A 20,577-nucleotide genomic window follows, 5' to 3' on the forward strand; every position below is an offset into this window, starting at 1 on the left:
TAATATTTTAAATAAATTTATCCAGATCAGTGAATAGATCTCGCTGCGTTTTGATGGTAAGATTCAATTCCACGTAGCTCTGTTTATAATTTTAATAATTTTTAAAAAAATTCTATGAAAAATGTGACTTTTTCCAAGTAAAAATTGATGCAATCAAATAACAAATGAGGTTTTTTCCATGAAAAATATTTCATTTTCCGTGGAAAATAAGAGCAATCAAAGAACAAAATCTGAATTTTTCATAAAATTTTTTTTATTTTCTAGCTAGAAAACAATGCCAATCAAACGACTATTTTTTTCATTTTCCATGTAAAATCTTTCCATGGAAAAATTTTTCCATGAAAAAATTTTTCTTTTCCAGTCATTTTTCATGTTGCCAATCAAATACAGCCTAAGTTCTTATCATTTATAGAAACTTAAGTAACTAAAACAAAACCGGTGCGCTGAGTCATATGCAACGTGGTGCACCCTACTTAAAGGAACCGACTAATCTTCATGCCTCGAACTAACGCGCACCTCCTTGATGATCAAATCTTGGCCATCCATTATGTCACGCCCCAGCCCCACAGCCGGGCCCACTGACAGATCGGCCACATCCAGTGAGACTGGGCCCCAATGGGTGCAAGACCTCAGATTTAACCTGATCAGAGTCAATCCTAACAAGCAAAAATATGAACAGTGATGCAGAAGCACAAATAGGATACTAAAAACTAAAATAATACAAGTACGGGCTTTAGCAGCCCTATAGAATACAGAGACAACTGAAAGTTCGCAAATCACAAATACAATCAGATTACAAGTCTTACTCACACAGAAAAGTTCACTACAGAGTTACTAACAAAAGCAGAAAATATGACTCCCAGACACCCCGATCCTAGACCTGATCTTCTCATGCGAGAACAGAATTCACAGAGTGTATGAGCCACAAGGGCCAGTAGGATCTCAAAACAACAGATAAAGCAAATATTGCATAATAATAGATCAGAATTCATACAGAATGCAGAAATACACAGAATACAGAAATAATCCAAAAATATGAAAAACACGTGGAAATAGTCATGTAGATCTCCCTGACTAATAACGAAATTGATGACGACGAGTCGGATCATCGATCGTAAGTAGGAGCGAACATAATATCAACGACTGTGCTGGGATCTTGACCATGGTCAGTGTTGGCGCTACTATAGAAAAACATGTGCACATACATGGCTAGGACTTATTCCTCCTAGCTGGGTGAGCCATAAATGGAGATGTACTAAAACCGCAGAAATACGAAATACGGACAGAAAATACTGAATAAATAATGCAAATAAATAAATAAATAAATAACGTCAACTTACCAAATAATTCAATAAATAGCAACCGCTAGAAAATACGGAATTATACGAGTGCGAGAGTCTACCTGGCTCCGAGCTACAGAGTGGGGTTCACCAAGTCCTGCGAACTAGGGCCCGCTACAAGATCTAACCAACAAAAGCTATACTTAGAATTAAGTCTTGGGCCGGGCCTAGTTACTACTAAAGCCCCAGAGGAAGAATTTACAATCATTACATGATAAGTCAGGCACAGTCATATACCTATGTATAAAAATGACAACTTGATATGCAAGGTTCAAAGATGACAATTAAAATTCTAACTATCATTAATTAAATATAACTGAATATATATATATATATATATACTTATACATATTCACATAAGTATAGGATAAGCATAAAACATGATAACCATGCTTCTAGAAGCCACTTCAAGTTTACAGAACCTATAGTATAGTAAATAATTAAATGATGATTAAGGCATTAGGTTATCATGTAAACTTGGAAGCCACTCAAGTTTACACCATGGCCGGTTTCATTATGAATATATTTAAGCAAATAGAATATTTTACAGGTTTAACTTTCTACAAGCACTAAATATCATTAAAGATAAACTAAGGACATCATTATAATTGATTAAGGTAACACAAATTTAAATACATAACAAAATAATAAGCTGTCATGCCAAGATTACAAGATGTCATGCTGAGACCCAAATGTGAATAATATTAACAACCAAAACATAATGCATACTCAAAGTTTCCAAGTTTACAAGCATGAAAGCTTTTATCTAAATAATTAAGCGAGGATCAAAGGTCAACAAACAAGGTTTACTCCCACTCAAAAGGTTCTCATTACTAACTCAAGGTATTAGGTGACACATAAATAGTAACCCGAAACTTTGACTAAGTTGGCAAGCTTAACACAAGCTCAGGCTTACAATCTACTCACAATTAAAAGTTTCAAAGCTAACAAAGCAATTAAACAGTCATGCTTTTAACAAAATAAAATCATCACAAAGATTAAGGTCTCATGCACTTCCATTTACACATACAAGATATATATACATGTATACTCACAAAGCAAGATCATCAAATGTGAAACTCTCTAAAGGTAAGCATGCTGACAGAACAGATCAACCAAGCTGGACATAAATAGACATCAGATAGGCTTCAAGGATGCATGAAACCAAGGTTTAAGCTTACAAGTATTCCAACCAAGATAAATATACATCTAAACCAAAGATTAAGGTGTATGCCTCATCAAGACATGGAAACAACACAAGAAACCCACAAGAGCAGTCACTACCAAGCTTAGAAGAAAGATCTAACAATAAGCTTCATCCACAACACCGCATATGCTAACCTGAAGCTTGATGAAGAAACAATTGATGAAACTCCAACCTCCTCACCGCTGTCGAACCCAAAGTGCTGTGACTCCGAGATCCTCCTCACGGCTAATCTCTTCAGTCCGAAACTCAAAGGAAGGTTGCTATTTAGAAGAAGAAGACGAAGAAGGAGGAGGAGGAGGAGAAGAAGGATGCCTCTCCCACCAACCACGACAAGACCGCAGCTCACGGGTGAGAAGCCAACTGGGAAGAAAACCTTGTCAGGAATCCTATAATTTGGTCAAATAGTCAAAGGGAAACAAATATCTCTGGTCAACTTGGTCAACAAGATCAAGGTGGCAAATATTACATGTTAGAAACCAAATCTTGAGGTTGCCTCAAACTCAAATCAATCAACCAGATGAAGTTGATCACCACCGTTCATTCTTCCCCTCTCAAATATCAACGGAAATACCTACCATTCAAACACTTGAAATGTCACTCTTGCCCTTTGATCTAAACTTATTTCCACCGGGATATTTTTGCTTCTTCACTCCATTCTCTCTGCAATGCTTCGATCATATCTAACAGAAATGAGGCATAAAACAAAAAGCCACTTAGAAGAAGCAGTTTATGGAATCACAAAGAAAAGCTAATTTGGACTAACATGCTCTTCTTAATTACGATGGAAGTACCACATCAGTGGATACATCTGTTTTCTCTCTTGGCCTTCAAAACTTATTATCCATCTTATTGGGGTCACATGCAGGGGTTTGTCCACGATATGCAGAAGTATAACCAATAGAGCTACTGGGATGTGACACATTAAATACTCACGTAATTAATATAAATTAAATAATTAAATTTAATATTCAAATATATGCAGGAGTAAATTATTCCTTTTTTACCCCTTTATTTATTTATTTATTTTCCTTTCACGTATTACTACATGCATTAATAAGAGAAACCAGACATACCAACAACAAAAACCACGCACTTTTTCTATATTTGAATTTCGACACGTAGTTATATGGTTATCATTTCTTAGTAATTACCATCAAATCGAATAGAATCAATTGGATCATTATTCTCAGTTATACGGTAAGTACACTGGTTCCTCAAAGCTTGGAAGTGAAAACCCTAGAGATATCCTCATCAGTGTCCTCGGCCAATCCCAAATCCCTAAAAATCTTCGGAAAAACACTCTTCCGGATCGAAGCATAGACACCACCATCCCAACCCTTCGCCGCCATCTCCTCCGCCATCCTCACCGCCATCGCCACCGTCTCCCCCGCCCCTCCCTCCACCTCCCGATCAATCACCCCCTTCCTCTCCGCCTCCCCCGCCTTCATCTTCTCCGGTCTCAGCAACAAATCCCTCATCGCCCTCGCATCCGTGATCCTCGATCTCAGCACCGACATCGCGTACTTGGTTATCGGCAAGCCGTTCTCCAGCTCGTTCATGTAGATGAACCCTCGGTCGCCGCGCATCACGACGTAGTCATGCCCTCGTGCGAAGATGAATCCGGCGCCGGCGGCGTGGCCGGTAACGGCGGCGATGGTGGGCATGGGGAGGGAGACGAGGTCAGCAGTCATGGCTCGGAGAGCGGACTCATATTGATGGATGAGATCGGAAGGGGAGGCTTGGATCCAGGCAATGTCCAAGCCATTGGAGAAAAACTTCCCTTCCGCAGCGGTGACAAGGGCGGCGCCGGCGCCGGAGTCGGCGCGGACGTGGGCGAGGGCGGAGCGAATAGATAGGATAGTGGTGAGATTGAAGCGGTGCTCGTTGGAACCGGTTAAGGTGAGGAGGTACACCCTACCGCGCTTCTCTAAGGTACACATGCTTGCTTGCTTGCCTGCCTCCTAAAATTTTCTACTTATGGATAAGAAAGTGTTCATGATGCTCATCTTCCCCAAAAGCTCACTTTTATAGTAGATTCTGTCTTTAAATTTTTCATGTTTCCAAATTGTTCTTTTTTTTAAAAAAAAAAAAACAAGATATTACTTTTAGTCTAAAGTAAAAATTACTTTTAGTGGATTTAAAAAAGAAAAAGGCCAGAGCACCATTAGTTGACAAAACCTTATTTTAAATTTTAATAGCTGTAACGTCTTATATATATATATATGTTTTTCACGTTATCATTTTAAAATTGTAAATTTTAGGGATATGCCATGTTAGCCAGTGGGTTATTTACAAAAGTGATGTGGAGAGTTATTATTCAACTTTAGCTCTGTTAAATAATAATGTATAAAAATAAACAGTCAATCGCTAGATTTAAAATTTATAGAAACGTTATGATGCTCCAATATAAAACTTGTGTGTGTGTGTGTGTGTGTGTGTGTGTGTGTGAAGAAGAAAAAGATAGTTTTTATGAAGGGGTGAAGAAAGGCTAAAGTGAGGTAGGGTTTGAGATGAGTATACCTTTGCCGTAGAATGAAGATTGGTTGGAGGCGATGTGTTGCTGCTTTTGAACGCCGATGAGGCTGCTGTTGGGAAACGTGACGGCGTTCATCTCTCCAACCAGCTCCCTCCCTTGGTAGCAAAATGCTCTCTCACCGATCTTATCCGATTCCTCTTTGCCATTAATGTGCCTGCCACTCTGCTTCTCTATTTGGCTATTGTGGGTCCCATCATAACAATTGCATTTAAGTTATGAAATTATTATTATTATTATTATTATTATCGCTTTTACATTTAATTTGATCAATACATCATTATCTCATCAAGTTTTAACTATTTTAATTTTAGGATCGAAAGAGTTTCCTCTTATTAGTAAGAGAGTGATAAGAAAGAGTGATGGGTTGATTTTTGACAGTAAAATACATAATTATCTGTTTTGAAAAATATGCAGAAAGAATAGATTTTTTAGAAGAATAATTGAAAAATGATAAAAAAATAAATTGCTTGCTAATTTTAGTGAATTTTTTTAAATAAAAAATTAGATAAACCACGAATGCATTAAAACGGAAGAGAGAATATAAAACATGAGTCCATTAGAAGTGAAAACAACATAGTACAAAAGAAGGGCTTCTTCTAAGAGTAGAAAGAGTTTCCTCTTAGAGCGCGAGGTATTGAAACGGGCTACATGCTAGTCGATGAGCGTCTGCTGTTGGGCCATCATCAGGGCCATGGATATGGAAGGCCTTGGAAACTGAATACTCTTTATCGTTGCATATTTATCCTTCAACTTTTGTTTTTTTTTATTTTTTTGTTTTTTTTTACTTCAAGAGCTACAAACACCCAAAAGATGAACAAGTGACTAATTGTCATAATCAAGAAAGATAATGAGTGATTTATAGTTAAAATGCAATCATTTCTTCAAAGTCATATTTGTTAAACAATAGGTTTTGCTAAAAGTGACCAAGCTAGTCTATTTGTAGGTCCTAGCTCTTTGAGCCAACCATGGCAAAGGTCCTTCACGGAGTTTGACTCTAGTGAAGTGACTCTAAATATCAGTTGTGACTAAGCAATATAAGAAAAGATGATCTGTAATATCGATCACACTGTGACATTGAATGTCTGTTCATCATTTTTTTATACCTTTCCTTCTTATTCGGTTGTGAAAGTTTTTAGTTTTATTTTTCACCTTAATTTCAATAAACAAATATTATAGTCATATATATTAGGAATATGCCTTGAATATGTTTGATAAATACTGCTATTTTTATAAATTAAATTTTTTAAAAGAGAGCTTTCATTACGATTTTGAGGTATAATAATGGTATAAATTTTGAAAATAATGATTATTATATATTGTCTATTAATTTACTTTAATTATAATTAAATTAAATTTATAAAAAATGTTTTCTTCTTGAACTTATAAAAGATGTTGAGGGCATGATTTTTAATTTAAAAATAAAATATTTAATTAATACTTCAAAATATCTATTCCCTCATGTTGTGTGAGGTTTGGGGTTTTAATATCAGGTTTTCCCCGAAAACAAATATCTTACACAATGGACATGTGTGATGCCAATAGGCCAAAAGCCATTGAACAACTCATTATCCTCACTAGAAAAAATTACTATTATTCCACTTCAATTATCATATTTATTTATTTATTCTAATATAATAATTATATTATATTATATTATATATATATATATATATATATTATAAAACAACCAAATCATAAGTATAGAAACAACAAATTTTTTATGTCTAAAAAAGACACAAATGTGTTCATTATATTGATTATACATATTTCTTAAAACATTTTTTTTTAGGGAAAAAAATATTTAAAGAAATGCCTGTAAAAAAAACCTTTAAATCATAAATTATTATTTTTTTATCCTTTGTAGCGTTCATCTGGGTATACTTGGATGTGCTTTTACGTTTTGTACCACCCACCACCCTATCTAAGGCTTGGTCCTCTGGAGTAAGGTAGGGGGCCACCTCTTTTAAACACCTGGGAAATCTCCTAATCAAGGCGATCTGTTGGTGTTGGGGGGCCTGGGGTATACAACACACAGCGGACAAAACCTGGCAGTCAACACTAGTCAACCCCTTTGGATCAAACGACAAGCAAATACACAATTCTCATTCAAAAACCAATGTACATCATTTTTCAGGAAGAATACTTGTGGGAAAACTCCTCACTACAAAGAGAAACCACAAGGACCTAGAGTATTCAATTGGTATGGGAAGTGCTACAGTGTTCTTCTTCTCTCTTAAGCTACAACCTAGCTTAATCCGGCTAATCAATGCATACAAACATATAACAAGCCTCTCTTGAGTAAATAAGAACACACAACAAGATGATAAACAACTTGCCCTAGCAACCTTCCCACCTTCTTGCAATTCCTAGCTTAGGTTTACAAGAATGAAGAAGAAGAGTACAAATATACTTTCACTTCTTCTTCTTTGAGCTCACAAGCTTAGATCCGAAGCTTAAGGCTTCCCCTTTGATGAATCTTGAAGGCCTAGCCCGCAACCCTCTCTCCCTTTCTTTTCTCTCAAGAAACCGCAAAGAATGCACTATGCATTGAAGAGAGAATGAAGAGTTAAGTAACTCATTCGGGATGCTACAGTAACCCATACAGTCTCTATGCGGGCCGCATGGCGACCGCATGAAATTCCTAGAACAAGAAATTCTCTCACAGCTGCTACAGTACATATGCTACAGTACATTACTACAGTACCTGGCAGAAAACAAAGATTTCAGTGAGCCTCACAATCTCCAATATGCAGGCTGCATGGAGCCCGTGAGGTTTACAGCCTTTCTCTGCATCCCTGTTGCTACAGTAATTTCTGCACTAACTCAATATTGAGTTATACATCGATCTTAGAGTTTCAAACAGGGCTGGACACCTCACAATCTCCCCCTCCAGCCCTACTACAAGGGAGATACATCACACAACTTGCTCACAAGTCATTCATCTTGGTCGGGGAGTTCATCCCGGCCAAGCTTTTGCACAATTGTAACTTATCCTTAGAAGTTACCTTTGTCAACATAACGGCGGTGTTCACATCCGTGTGGACCTTCTTCAATTGAAATTCTAGATCCTGAATTGCCATCCGCAACCAATGGTAACGGACATCAATATGCTTTGTCCGTGCATGGTACATAGTGTTCTTGCTCAAATCAAGAGCACTTTGACTATCACAAAACACCACATACTCTTCTTGCTTCACTCCCAATTCAAGAAGAAACCCTTTCATCCATAGCATCTCCTTGCTAGCTTCAGTAGTTGCAATATACTCAGATTCTGTAGTCGACAAGGCTACACACTTCTGCAATTTAGACTGCCATGAAACAACTCCCCCTGCAAAAGTAAACACATATCTTGATGTTGACTTCCTACCATCAAGATCACCTGCCATGTCTGAATCTGTGAACCCTTCTAGAATTGGTTTTGAAGACCCAAAGCACAAACACATATCTGATGTACCCCTCAGATATCTAAAAATCCACTTCACCGCATCCTAGTGCTCTTTTCCTGGATCAGAAAGAAATCTGCTCACAACACCAACAACATGAGCAATATCAGGTCGTGTATAAACCATGAGATACATCAATGAACCAATTGCAGAGGAGTAAAGAACAGCTAAAACTCCTTCCTTCTCTTGTACATTCTTTGAAGAGATCTTCCTTAGCTTGAAGTGGTTTGCAAGTGGCATGCTAACAAACTTAGCATTCTGCATGTTGAACCTTTTCAGAATTCTTTCAACATACTTCTCCTGTGACAACCATAACTTTCCTGTCTTCCTATCTTGAACAATACTCATCCCCAAGATTTTTCTTGCCGGACCTAAGTATTTCATATCAAAAGACTTGGATAAATCACCCTTCAACTTGAAAATCATCCTAACATCTCTTCCAACTATCAACATATCATCAACATACAACAAGAGAATAATAAAATCATCACCAAATGATTTCACATACACACATGAGTCTGCATTTGTTCTCCTGAAAGAATGACTCACCATGAAAGAGTCAAATTTCATATACCACTGCCTTGAAGCTTGCTTCAAGCCATACAAGCTCTTTTTCAATTTGCAGACCATGTTGCCCTTCCCCATGACCTCAAAACCCTCAGGTTGGGTCATGTAAATCTCTTCTTGCAAATCACCATGCAAGAATGTTGTCTTTACATCCATTTGTTCTATCTCAAGGTTCAAACTTGCCGCTAGTCCAAGTACCACCCGTATAGAGCTTAGCTTCACAACTGGAGAGAAAATTTCATCAAACTCAATGCCCTTTTCTGAGCAAACACTTTCACTACCAACCGGGCTTTATACCTGACTAGCTTGTCACCATCTTTCTTCAATTTAAATACCCACTTATTCTTAAGTGGTCTTTTACCTTCTGGAAGCTCAACCAAATCATAGGTGTCATTTTTCTACAAGGAATTCATCTCCTCTTGCTAGCTTCCAACCAACACTCCCTATCTGAAGAGGATTGAACTTCTTCATAGCTCTCTGGCTCTCCCTCTTCAGTAAGCAATAAATATTCAAAACTAGGATATCTCTTGGATGGTTCTCTCTCCCTAGTAGATCTCCTGATCTGGGGCTCAACAGTCTTAAGCAGTGGAGGCAACTTCCCCTACTCAATACCCACTGCATCTTGCTGTGCAGTATCATCATCACCATCCAACTAATTAGTAACTGTAGCTGGCTCATCTGTACCCTGTTCTGTCTCCTGTTCATCTTCATCATCTGTGGCTCTTCTCAAAGGAGCAGTTGTTGATGTAGAGCATTCATCATCAACAATAACACGAGCAGGCTTCTATGTCTTCTCACAATCTGCTATGGTTTCCTGTTCATGAAACACAGCATCCCTGCTTCTAACAAGCTTCTTCTTCTCTAGATCCCACAACATGTAGCTATATTCCTCATCGCCATAGCCCACGAATATACAAGGAGTAGCTTTACTGTCTAGCTTTGATCTCTGCTCCTTAGGTACATGCATGAAGCCCTTGCACCCAAAAACCTTCAAATGTGAGTAACTCGGTCTTTCCCTGACCACACTTTCTCTGGTAGATCAACACATAACAGGCAACCTTGACTGCTTCACCCCAAAATGCCTTAGGCAACTTTGTCATTCTCAGCATATATCTAACTCTCTCAACAAGGGTGCGATTCATCCTTTCTGCAACACCATTATGCTGAGAAGTACCTAGTTCTGTCAACTCATGCCGGATTCCGTGCTTGGAGCAATAAGCATGAAACTCTTTGGAGGTGTATTTCCCACCATTATCTGTACGAATACACTTTAACTGCAGTCTTGTCTGTCTTTCCACAATGGCATGAAACTTCTGAAAAGTCTCTAGAACCTGACTTTTGTATCTCAAATAATACACCCAAGTCTTTCGTGAAGCATCATCAATAAAGGTGACAAAATACCTGTTGCCATCCAAAGACTCCACCTCTATGGGACCACACACATCAGAATGGACCAACTCCAATCTATTTTCCTTCCTCGTAGGTATACAGAAGGAAACTCTGTGATGTTTACCAAACAAACAATGATCACATGAGTTCATAGTCATATATACCTTTCCCTGAGAGAATGGGAATAAAGGACTATTTTGCCAGTAACTGCAGTCCTTTCTCACTTACGTGTGCCAGTCTCTTATGCCACAAGTTTGGTGAAGTATCATCTTTAACAGCATTGATATGACTAGAACAATGCTTTAACCAAGTCTTATACATAGTACAACACAACTTCCCTGTTGCTACTAGTATAGACCCCTAGAGAAGCTTCCACTGCCTATCTTTTTGCCTACTGTCATACCCTTCCTTGTCAAGGACATTAATAGCAAGCAAGTTCATCCTCAGATCTGGGATGTGCCTCACATCCTTCAATGACAATGTACATCCTATGTTGGTCTGAACCACAATGTTACCAATGCCTACAATTTGTGACACACTCTTGTTTTCCATCTTGGTGTCACCAAAGTCACCACCTTTGTAAGTTGTAAACAACTCCCTCCTGGGAACACAATGGTATGCTGCACCTGTATCAACAATCCATTCAACAAATGGATCACCCACATGGTGACAATCACCATGTCCACACACCAATGGCACTGTCTTCACATCAGAAACAACTGCTGTCACACTGCCACCATCTGTTTTCTGCTTGCCTTTCTCTTGCTTCAACAATCAGCAATTTCTCTTGATATGACCGGCTTTCCCACAATGATAACACTTTATCGGTCCTCTTGACTTAGACCGATTCTTGGACTTATCACGACCTAAGGTACTTTGCTCTCTATTACTGGATCTTCCCCTGTTCTCTGTAACAAGTGCCTGATTAGACCCATGTTCTGTACTTTTTCTTCTTGCCTCTTCATTTAGCAAACTATCATTTGCCATTTGCATAGTCACCTTGCCATCTAGTGCAGAATTCATCACTGTCACCACCAAAGTGTCCCAACTGTCTGGCAATGAACCAAGAAGAAACAATGCATTAATTTCATCATTGAAATTAACCCCTATAGTCGTCAACTGATTCAACAAGTCTTGAAAATCACTTAAGTGCTCGGCAATGGATCTCCCATCTTTGTATTTCAAGTTGGAGAGCTTCTTAACTACAAACACCTTGTTCATTGCAGTCTTCCTCTCATAAAGAGCTGCTAGCTTTCCCCAAGCTACATGTGCATTTTTCTCTTGGGCTACATCGTGGAATACACTAATATCCACCCACTTCCTGGTCGTTCCCAAAGCCTTCCTGTCCAACTTCTTCCAGTCATCATCAGACATCTCCTTAGGCTTTGCTGAATCACCCAGTATAGGATCAAATAAATCCTTGCAATATAGATAATCCTCCATCATTGGCTTCCAAATTGAGTAATTTACCGCCGTTAACTTCATCATGGATCTTACATCTCCTTCCATGACAAATAAGTGAACAAATAGCTCTGATACCAGTTGTTGGGGAGCCTGGGGTATACAACACACAGCGAACAAAGCCTGGCAGTCAACACTATTCATCCCCTTTGGATCAAACGACAAGCAAATACACAATTCTCATTCAAAAACCAATGTACATCATTTTTCAGGAAGAATTCTTGTTGGAAAACTCCTCACTACAACGAGAAACCACAAGGACCTAGAGTGTTCAATTGGTATGGGAAGTGCTATAGTGTTCTTCTTCTCCCTTAAGCTACAACCCAGCTTAATCCGGCTAATCAATGCATACAAACATATAACAAGCCTCTCTTGAGTAAATAAGAACACACAACAAGATGATAAACAACTTGCCCTAGCAACCTTCCCACCTCTTGTAACTCCTAGCTTAGGTTTACAAGAATGAAGAAGAAGAGTACAAATATACCTTCACTTCTTCTTCTTTGAGCTCACAAGCTCGGATCCGAAGCTCTAGGATGTCTTCAAGGCTTCCCCTTTAATGAATCTTGAAGGCCTAGCCCGCAGCCCTCTCTCCCTTTCTTTTCTCTCAAGAAACCTCAAAGAATGCACTATGTATTGAAGAGAGAATGAAGAGTTAAGTAACTCATTCTGGATGCTACAGTAACCCATGCGGGCCGCAAGGCGACCGCATGAAATTCCCAGAACAAGAAATTCTCTCACTGCTGCTACAGTACATATGCTACAGCACCTGACAAAAAAATAAAAATTTCAGTGAGCCTCACGATCTCCATGTAGGCCGCATGGAGCCTATGAGGTTTACAGCCTTTCTCTGCATCCCTATTGCTACAGTAACTTCTGCACAAACTCAATATTGAGTTATACATCCATCTTAGAGCTTCAAACAGGGCTGGAAACCTCACAATTGGGCCATTTGGATCGAGTGCAGTAATCGCATCTTTGTACATCTGTTTTTTTATTGTCATTATGTATATGTAAAGTCGATCACTTATTCATTGCTTGGATTAATGTAGCCCTTTCATCATCTAAGCCCCACCTCGAGGAGTCCCTCTCGGCAATCAAACGCAGTCTAGTTTTTGCGAGATCAAGGACTTCTCCTCCCCCCAACATGCCAGCTCCAGCAAGTGAGCTTGATGACCACCCCCTAATGGCGTAGCTATAATTTGAGCTGCACTGCGCTAGCTGGAGGGGCCCCATGTGCCGGCTTGTCTCCCGTTGTTCCTTTGCCTTTGTCTTTCTTTCGTTGTTGAAACAGAGGGACTACGTAGTCCCTCTGTTTCATTTTGGTCCATGGTTCATTCTTGGTGAACCAGCCCCTTATCTTCTACTTTGTTTCTCTTATTTTTTTAATATATTAGTGGTTTATCTATTTTATTAAAAAAAACTAATTTTTAATAATAATAATAATAATAATAATAATAATAATAATAATAAAAGCAAATAAGACGGAAAAATACTCTATCGCTAATTGCAATATTTAAAAATCCTATAAAAAAACTAATTTTTAAAGGTTTTTTCTGACTGATTTTTTTCATAAAATGATTATAAATATATGTATATACTTGGGGGAAAAATTCATCTTCATTGCAAGCCTAACTTCAACAGTCATCTCCGGGGCTCATATATACCAGCCATGGCGGCAACTGGCAAGCTCTAGTTTGCAACTAACACATCCATGGCACTCTTCACAAAAACACCATACATGAATCTTGATAAAAAAGCACACCATTTGCCACTAAATATATATCATTAAATAAAAACTTATTTTAATCCTATTACAATCAACAGACATGGCCTTGTCTATATCGGTCGAGGGAGGTTCTTCTTTTTAAAAATTTGCTTAAAAATAAGAAATAAAATATAGAAAATACCATAAGCCAGTATCAATGCAACTGTTTTTCAACTTTTTCAAAAATATAGAAAATAAAAAAATATCATCACATCGCCTCACAGAAGGATGGTAACTTTTTTTCTTTCCCAAATGGGATTGAATAATCAACTTTCCTTTCCAATATTAGTTGGCTTATCAAATATATATATTTATATTTTGGTTCAATCATGTCCTTATATAATTTCACTAGGGATCCATTTTTATTGTTGATTGGGTTTCCCTTCAATTAGGCAAATGATGGGATAGTTTGACCGATTTACTCTTTAGTTATGAAAGTATATATATAATTAGAATTATTTATACTCATTCTTTTATTATTAAAATTTTTTGTTAGTCTAATGGTATTTGTTTTATTACAAAAAATATGGTCTGTGATTTTTAATATCTTGAATTCAAATTTCGCCAGATGTAGTGGAGGAAACATTTCTTTGGTGTGAGTTCAGACTTGCTATTTGAACCCCATCTCATATAGTGGGGGAGTGTTGGGGATGATTAATTCCGGATCCATACATATGTCTCTGCTAAACAACTTTTGTTACATTCGAAAATCTTACCATATCCACTATGAGGCATTGCTTATGACAAGCTAATCCCTTGGAGCTAGCGCACTAAACTCAGTTATTTGTATAGCTAACAATTCTTCCATTATAATTATAAATAAATAAAAAAAAAGAAAAGAGTAAGAACCTATCATCTTCAATGTGAAATGAAGAATCAAACAAAAAGCCATTTGGAAGAAGTTTCCCAAAATCCCAAAAGAAGCTTTGGACTTTCATACTTCTTAAGATAGATGGCAGCACCTAGGGCTGCAATCAAGCCGTGCCGAGTCGAGCTTTTGTTATGCTCATGCTTTGGCTCGATACTATTTGAACTGAACTCAAGTCGAGCCTATTTTCGAGATTTCTTTGTGAAGCTCGAGATCGGCTTGTTAAGAAAATACCGAGCTTTGAGCTCGGCTCAAGTAACTACAATATATTAGTTACAGTATATTCTGGTAAAGTAATTGCTACAGTAATACAATCACAGTATATATGCTACGGTGTTTTTTAGTCAATTTAAAATAACTATCATACTAATTTAAAAAATATATTTAAGTTATTACAGTATTTATGGTATAGTACTGAGCTTCTCACGAGCCTTAACGAGCCGAGTTGTTTAAGGCTCAAACTCGGTTCGTTTGATTAATAAACGAGCTTTTTAGCGCCGAGCCTCGAGCAGCTCGCGAACAGTTTGGTTCGTTTGCAGTCCCTAACAGCAAGTACCACATTGGTGGACATATAAGAATCCAAATCCAATCCGTGTTGATTCTCTCTATACGATCAAACTCATTATCCATCCCTTGATTCGTTGGCCTTGATCCATGTTATTATGGGGTCACATGCCGGGGTTACACGCAATATTCTCAAGTATATTGATGGACAACGAACGGTTGCTTTATATCCAAAATTTTTTTATTATAAATTTTTTTTTAGTATCATCACTTTTCTCTATATTTGAATCTTTATAACATATCACTATACATAGAACATGTCCATTAAACCATTATTACTCCACATTAAATCATTTATTTACTTAGTTTATTTATTTTTCATCCAGTGCTTGATACTCAAAGCTTGGAAGTGAAAACCCTAGAAATATCCTCATCAATGTCCTCACCCAATCCCAAATCCCTAAAAATCTTGGGAAAAGCCCTTTTCCGGATGGAAGCATAGACACCACCATCCCAACCCTTCGCCGCCATCTCATCCGCCATCCTCACCGCCACCGCCACCGTCTCCTCCGCCGCTCCCTCCACCGCTCGATCAATCACCCCCTTCCTCTCCGCCTCCCCCGCCTTCATCTTCTCCGGTCTAAGCACCAAATCCCTCAGCACCCTCGCATCCGATATCCTCGATCTCAGCACCGACATCCCGTACTTCCGGAACCGCTCGCCGATGTCCAGCTCGTTCATGTAGATGAACCCCCGGTCGCCGCGCATCACGACGTAGTCGTGCGCTCGGGCGAAGATGAAGCCGCCGCCCGCGGCGTGGCCGGTGATGGAGGCGATGGTAGGCATGGGGAGGGAGACGAGATCAGCAATCATGGCTCGGAGAGCGGACTCATATTGATGGATGAGATCGGGAGTGGAGGCGCTGATCCAGGCGACGTCCAAGCCGTTGGAGAAGAACTTCCCTTCCGCGGCGGTGACGAGGGAGGCGCCTGCGCCGGAGTCGGAGCGGACTTGGGCGAGGGCGGAGCGAATAGATAGGACAGTGGTGAGATTGAAGCGGTGCTCGTTGGAACCGGTTAAAGTCAGGATGTACACCCTACCACGCTTCTCTAAGGTACACATGCTTGCTTGCCTGCCTGCCTGCCTTCTAAATTTTGCTAATAACTCACTTTTATAGATTCTGTCTCTTTGTTTTTTTCACGTTTTCGAATTGTACTTTTTTTTTTTAACAAGATATTATTTTTTAGTCTAAAATAAAAATTACTTTAGTTAGTAGAGTGGATTAGAAAAAGGAAAAAAAGGCTAGAGCACCATTAGTTGGCCAAAACCTTAATTTTTAATAGCTGCATTTATCTATATATAATAATAATAATAATAATAATAATAATAATAATAATAATAATAATAATAAATGCTTTTTCACGTTCTTATTATTTTAGTAGCCAGTGGGTCATGACAGTTCATATTTATGAAAAGTGACGTAAAAGTGATGTGTAGAGTTATTATCAAAGTAGTCAGACCCCGATCGGTTCAATCAGAAAAATCGAAATCGGTTATGTGGCTATTCTGAGTATACCTCATTAAATCAGATATGAAATCTGGTGTTAACCTGGTGACCCAAGTGATTCAACCGGAATCGGTTAACCCGGCCAGGTCAACAGGGCCACAATGTGAGGATTTTTTTAAAAATATTTCATACTTTATTATAGTTTTCTCATTAAAAACCACAAAATTATTTATATTTTATTAATATAAATATTCAATTTATAATCATTAAATTGAATTACTATATATATATATATATCATAAACATAACAACAAAATTAATATTTAAAAATAAAATCCATTAATATGTTATGGTAAATACTTTCTTAAAATTTATTTTATTAAAAAAAGTATAATGATAAATGAGTATAATTTTATCATAAAATATAAAAATAAAATATTCTAATTAAATAAAAAATATAAGAAAATTTAAAACAAAATAAAAACTTAAATTGAGATTGGATAAATTATATAATTTATTGATAAAATATATATCAATATAAAAAGAAGAATTAGTTAATTAAATTTTTATCTATTCCATCAAAATCAACTAATAAACAAATAAATAAATAAAAAACACCGAGAGAAGTTCAATAATTATATATTAATATATTAAATTTGTAAATATTTAAAAACCGTAAAAATAAATGACATAATTAGAAAACACTAGTGTATATAAAGTCATTTATCAATTTAAATATCAAATTTTAGTATTTTTATATTATAATTATTGTTTTAATATTATATTTACTCATTATTAATTATTATAACATATTTTTTTATATTTTATTATTGATTCCGGTTCAACTCGGTTCGACCCTGTCGAACCCATTAACCCCTTGACCCTTTGGGCTTAGCTGGGTTAATGTCTCGGACCGGGTTTGACAACCTTTGGTCATTATTCAACTTTAGCACTTTTAAATAATAATGTATAAAAATAAACTCTTATATATATATATATATATATATATATTTGAAATTTTGAGTTCACTATCATGACTATTCTAAACGAAATTAAAATAATTTTTTTAATAAATATGAACATGTCACGAATCCTGGATATTTGACTTAGGACTTGAATGAAATATTAACTCTACAATTAATTTTTTTTATAATTTATGTCTTTGTTCAGAAGATATTTTATTTTTTTTTATTTTGTGTAATTTTGTAATAAATAATAAATATTGATAAGTTACAAATTCTAAACCATTACATTATAAATAATTCAGAAATACCACTAATTTACTATAGGGGATGATTTTGTATATATACATACGTGCTTATGATATTTGATAAAAATATCATAAGCATATATATATAAAAGGCAAAACTATTGAGGCTAATAACGATGAGCTTAATGATAATAAGGCGAAAGCCTTAATATTTATAAGACATCACATTGATGATGGCCTAAAAAATGAATATTTGACTATTGAGGATCCATAGGAATTGTAGTTATCTCTGAAAGAATGATTTGAACATCTCAGAATGCTCTACTTGCCCAAAGCACGTAATGATTGGTTAAGTCTCAGGTTCCAAGACTTTAAAAGCATGCAAGAATATAATTCTGAGCTATTTAAAATTGTGTCAGTGCTACGTCTATGTGGAGAAATAGTGACGGAAGGTATGGTGCTCGAAAAACATTTACAATATTTTACTCACGAAATGTTATATTACAACAACAATATAGAGAAAAGAATTTCACAAAATTTTCTGAATTAATTTCTTGTCTCCTTGTGGCGAGTAAAAACAATGAGCTGTTGATGTAGAATCATCAATCTCAACCATATGGATCAGCACTATTGCTAAAAATTAATTTTTGGGCAAAGAAGATGGCGTGGTCGCGGTACCGGTTTTAAAAACCGAGGTGGACGAGGATTTTATGGTGGTCGAGGACGATGCGGTCGTGATGGGGGCCGAAATAATATCGGACCATGCTATAGCAAAATTGATGTACATCAGTAAAAGCAATAAAGCCACAATATGGGGTCAGAGACAAAGAGGGATACATGCCATCGTTGTGGCCTGGAAGGTCATTGGTCCTGAATTTCCAGGACCTCTAAACATTTTGTCCATCTTTACCAAGAATCACTCAAAAATAAGAAAGGTAAAGATATTGAGACAAATTTTACTAACAACCCCACAGTTGATCCAATTGAGAATAATTCTACAAATAATTTAAATGTAACTAAAAATACATATTTAGATGTATCAGATTTCCTTATAGACTAATTTGTATTATATCTTTTTATTATGTTTTTCTTCTATTTTGTTAGAAATATGGTTGATGATGAATGCATTATTGATTGCAGAACAACGCATACTATTTTGATAAGAAAAATATATTTTATATCCTTATCAATGAGAAACGCATGTATAGCCACAATAGCAGGGTCATCAGACCTGATTGAAGGTTCTGGAGAAGCAACATTGATGTTGTCAAATTGGATATCCTTGCATATGAAAAATGCTCTATATTCTCCTAAGTCTAGAAGAAATTTTTTAAGTTTTAAAGATATACGTCTCAATGGATATCATTTAGAGACGGTTAATAAGAAAGGAAAATAATATCTTCATATTACACGAATTATTTCATACCAAAAATGTGTACTTGAAAGTTTTTCTTGTATATCTTCAGGATTATATTTTACACGTATCAAAGTGATGGAATCAAATGCGGTATTAACCCGGAAGGTTAATGACCCAAAGATATTTAAAATATGGCATGAAAGGCTTAAACATCCGGGTGCTATTATGTTGCGCCGGATTGTTACTTGAAGGATTATAAAATTCTAACAAATAATGAATATACATGTTCAGTAGGTAGAATATTCTATTTAGTTCTTCTAATATAGTCATTCTGCCACTTTGGTCCCTCTAATATGATTTATCCCTAGGAGGTCGCTGTATTTTACTTTTTTAAAAAAATATAAATCCCTCTCTCTAATATAATTTATCCCTAGGAGATCTTTATGAGGACTTATCTTTCTCAAAAATTAAAATACAGGGACCTCTTAGGAACAAATTATATTAGAGGGACCAAAAGGGCAGACTGACTATATTAGAGGGATTAAATAGGGTATTCAACTAAATATCATGCTCAATGCGAAAGCTAATAAACAGATCTTTGACAACTAAGGTGACTGGTGAATCTCCAAAATTTTTTAGAAAGAATATAACGAGATATATGTGAACCAATACATCCATCATGTTGACCATTTAGGTATTTAATGGTTTTAATTGATGCATCGACTAGATGGTCCCATGTTTCACTTTTGTCTACAAAGACTGTAGCCTTTGCAAGATTATTGTCACAAATTATCAGGCTTAAAGCATAATTTCCAGATTATCCCATAAAGACAATTCGTCTTGATAATGCTGGTGAATTTTCATCAAAATTATTTTATGATTATTGTATGGCATTTGAAATACATGTTGAGCATCCAGTAGCTTTTATGATTATGATTGCATGCATATGATCCTCACACCAATGAATGTGAACTTGAAGTTCAAAGGATTATTAAATTATAAAATATTGCAAATGAAATACCTGATGTATTCACTGATACTGAAATGGTAACCAAATCATATATACTAGCTACTAATGCTCCTGCAAGAATTGAGATTTCTAGGACTCCATTGAAAGAAAATCAAGTAGAAAATAAACCACGACAAAAATATGGAAGACCAATTGGCGCCAAAGATTCAACTTTTACAAAAAGGAAACAAAAAAATAAAAAGAGGGATCGTCCATGTAAAAAGGGAGAGGAAATAATGAAACCCTCGGAAAAATTTAATGAAGAATCAATGGAGAATGATATTTCTAAAAATATTGAAAATTCAATTTGCTATGTAGATGATGGTCAAAGAATGAATCGGCATGAGATTGAAAAAAACGGTATATTCATCTACAATGTGGCTACAGATATAGAAATAAATACTGATAATT

General features: G+C 36.5%; 1 protein-coding gene and 1 long non-coding RNA gene across 2 annotated transcripts; both read right to left on the reverse strand.

Annotated features, from left to right (window-relative positions):
* Positions 1 to 362: 362 nt before the first annotated feature.
* Positions 363 to 2,889, reverse strand: LOC120280980. Its single transcript, XR_005542467.1, has 3 exons — positions 2,682 to 2,889; positions 1,403 to 1,463; positions 363 to 656 (listed from the first exon to the last, which is right to left on the reverse strand). It is a non-coding gene; the product is annotated as an uncharacterized LOC120280980 (long non-coding RNA).
* Positions 2,890 to 15,479: 12,590 nt separating this feature from the next.
* Positions 15,480 to 16,205, reverse strand: LOC120281210 (enoyl-CoA delta isomerase 2, peroxisomal-like). Its single transcript, XM_039288090.1, has one exon. The coding sequence runs from the start codon at positions 16,203 to 16,205 to the stop codon at positions 15,480 to 15,482; it is 726 nt and encodes a 241-aa protein (XP_039144024.1).
* Between the last annotated feature and the right edge of the window lie 4,372 nt (positions 16,206 to 20,577).

Source organism: Dioscorea cayenensis, chromosome 17, assembly GCF_009730915.1.
Source record: "Dioscorea cayenensis subsp. rotundata cultivar TDr96_F1 chromosome 17, TDr96_F1_v2_PseudoChromosome.rev07_lg8_w22 25.fasta, whole genome shotgun sequence".
Taxonomy (NCBI): domain Eukaryota; kingdom Viridiplantae; phylum Streptophyta; class Magnoliopsida; order Dioscoreales; family Dioscoreaceae; genus Dioscorea; species Dioscorea cayenensis.

Bases quoted from the DNA above. Each gene is read 5' to 3' on its own strand.
- LOC120281210 (XM_039288090.1), bottom strand. From the start codon at position 16,205: ATGTGTACCTTAGAGAAGCGTGGTAGGGTGTACATCCTGACTTTAACC.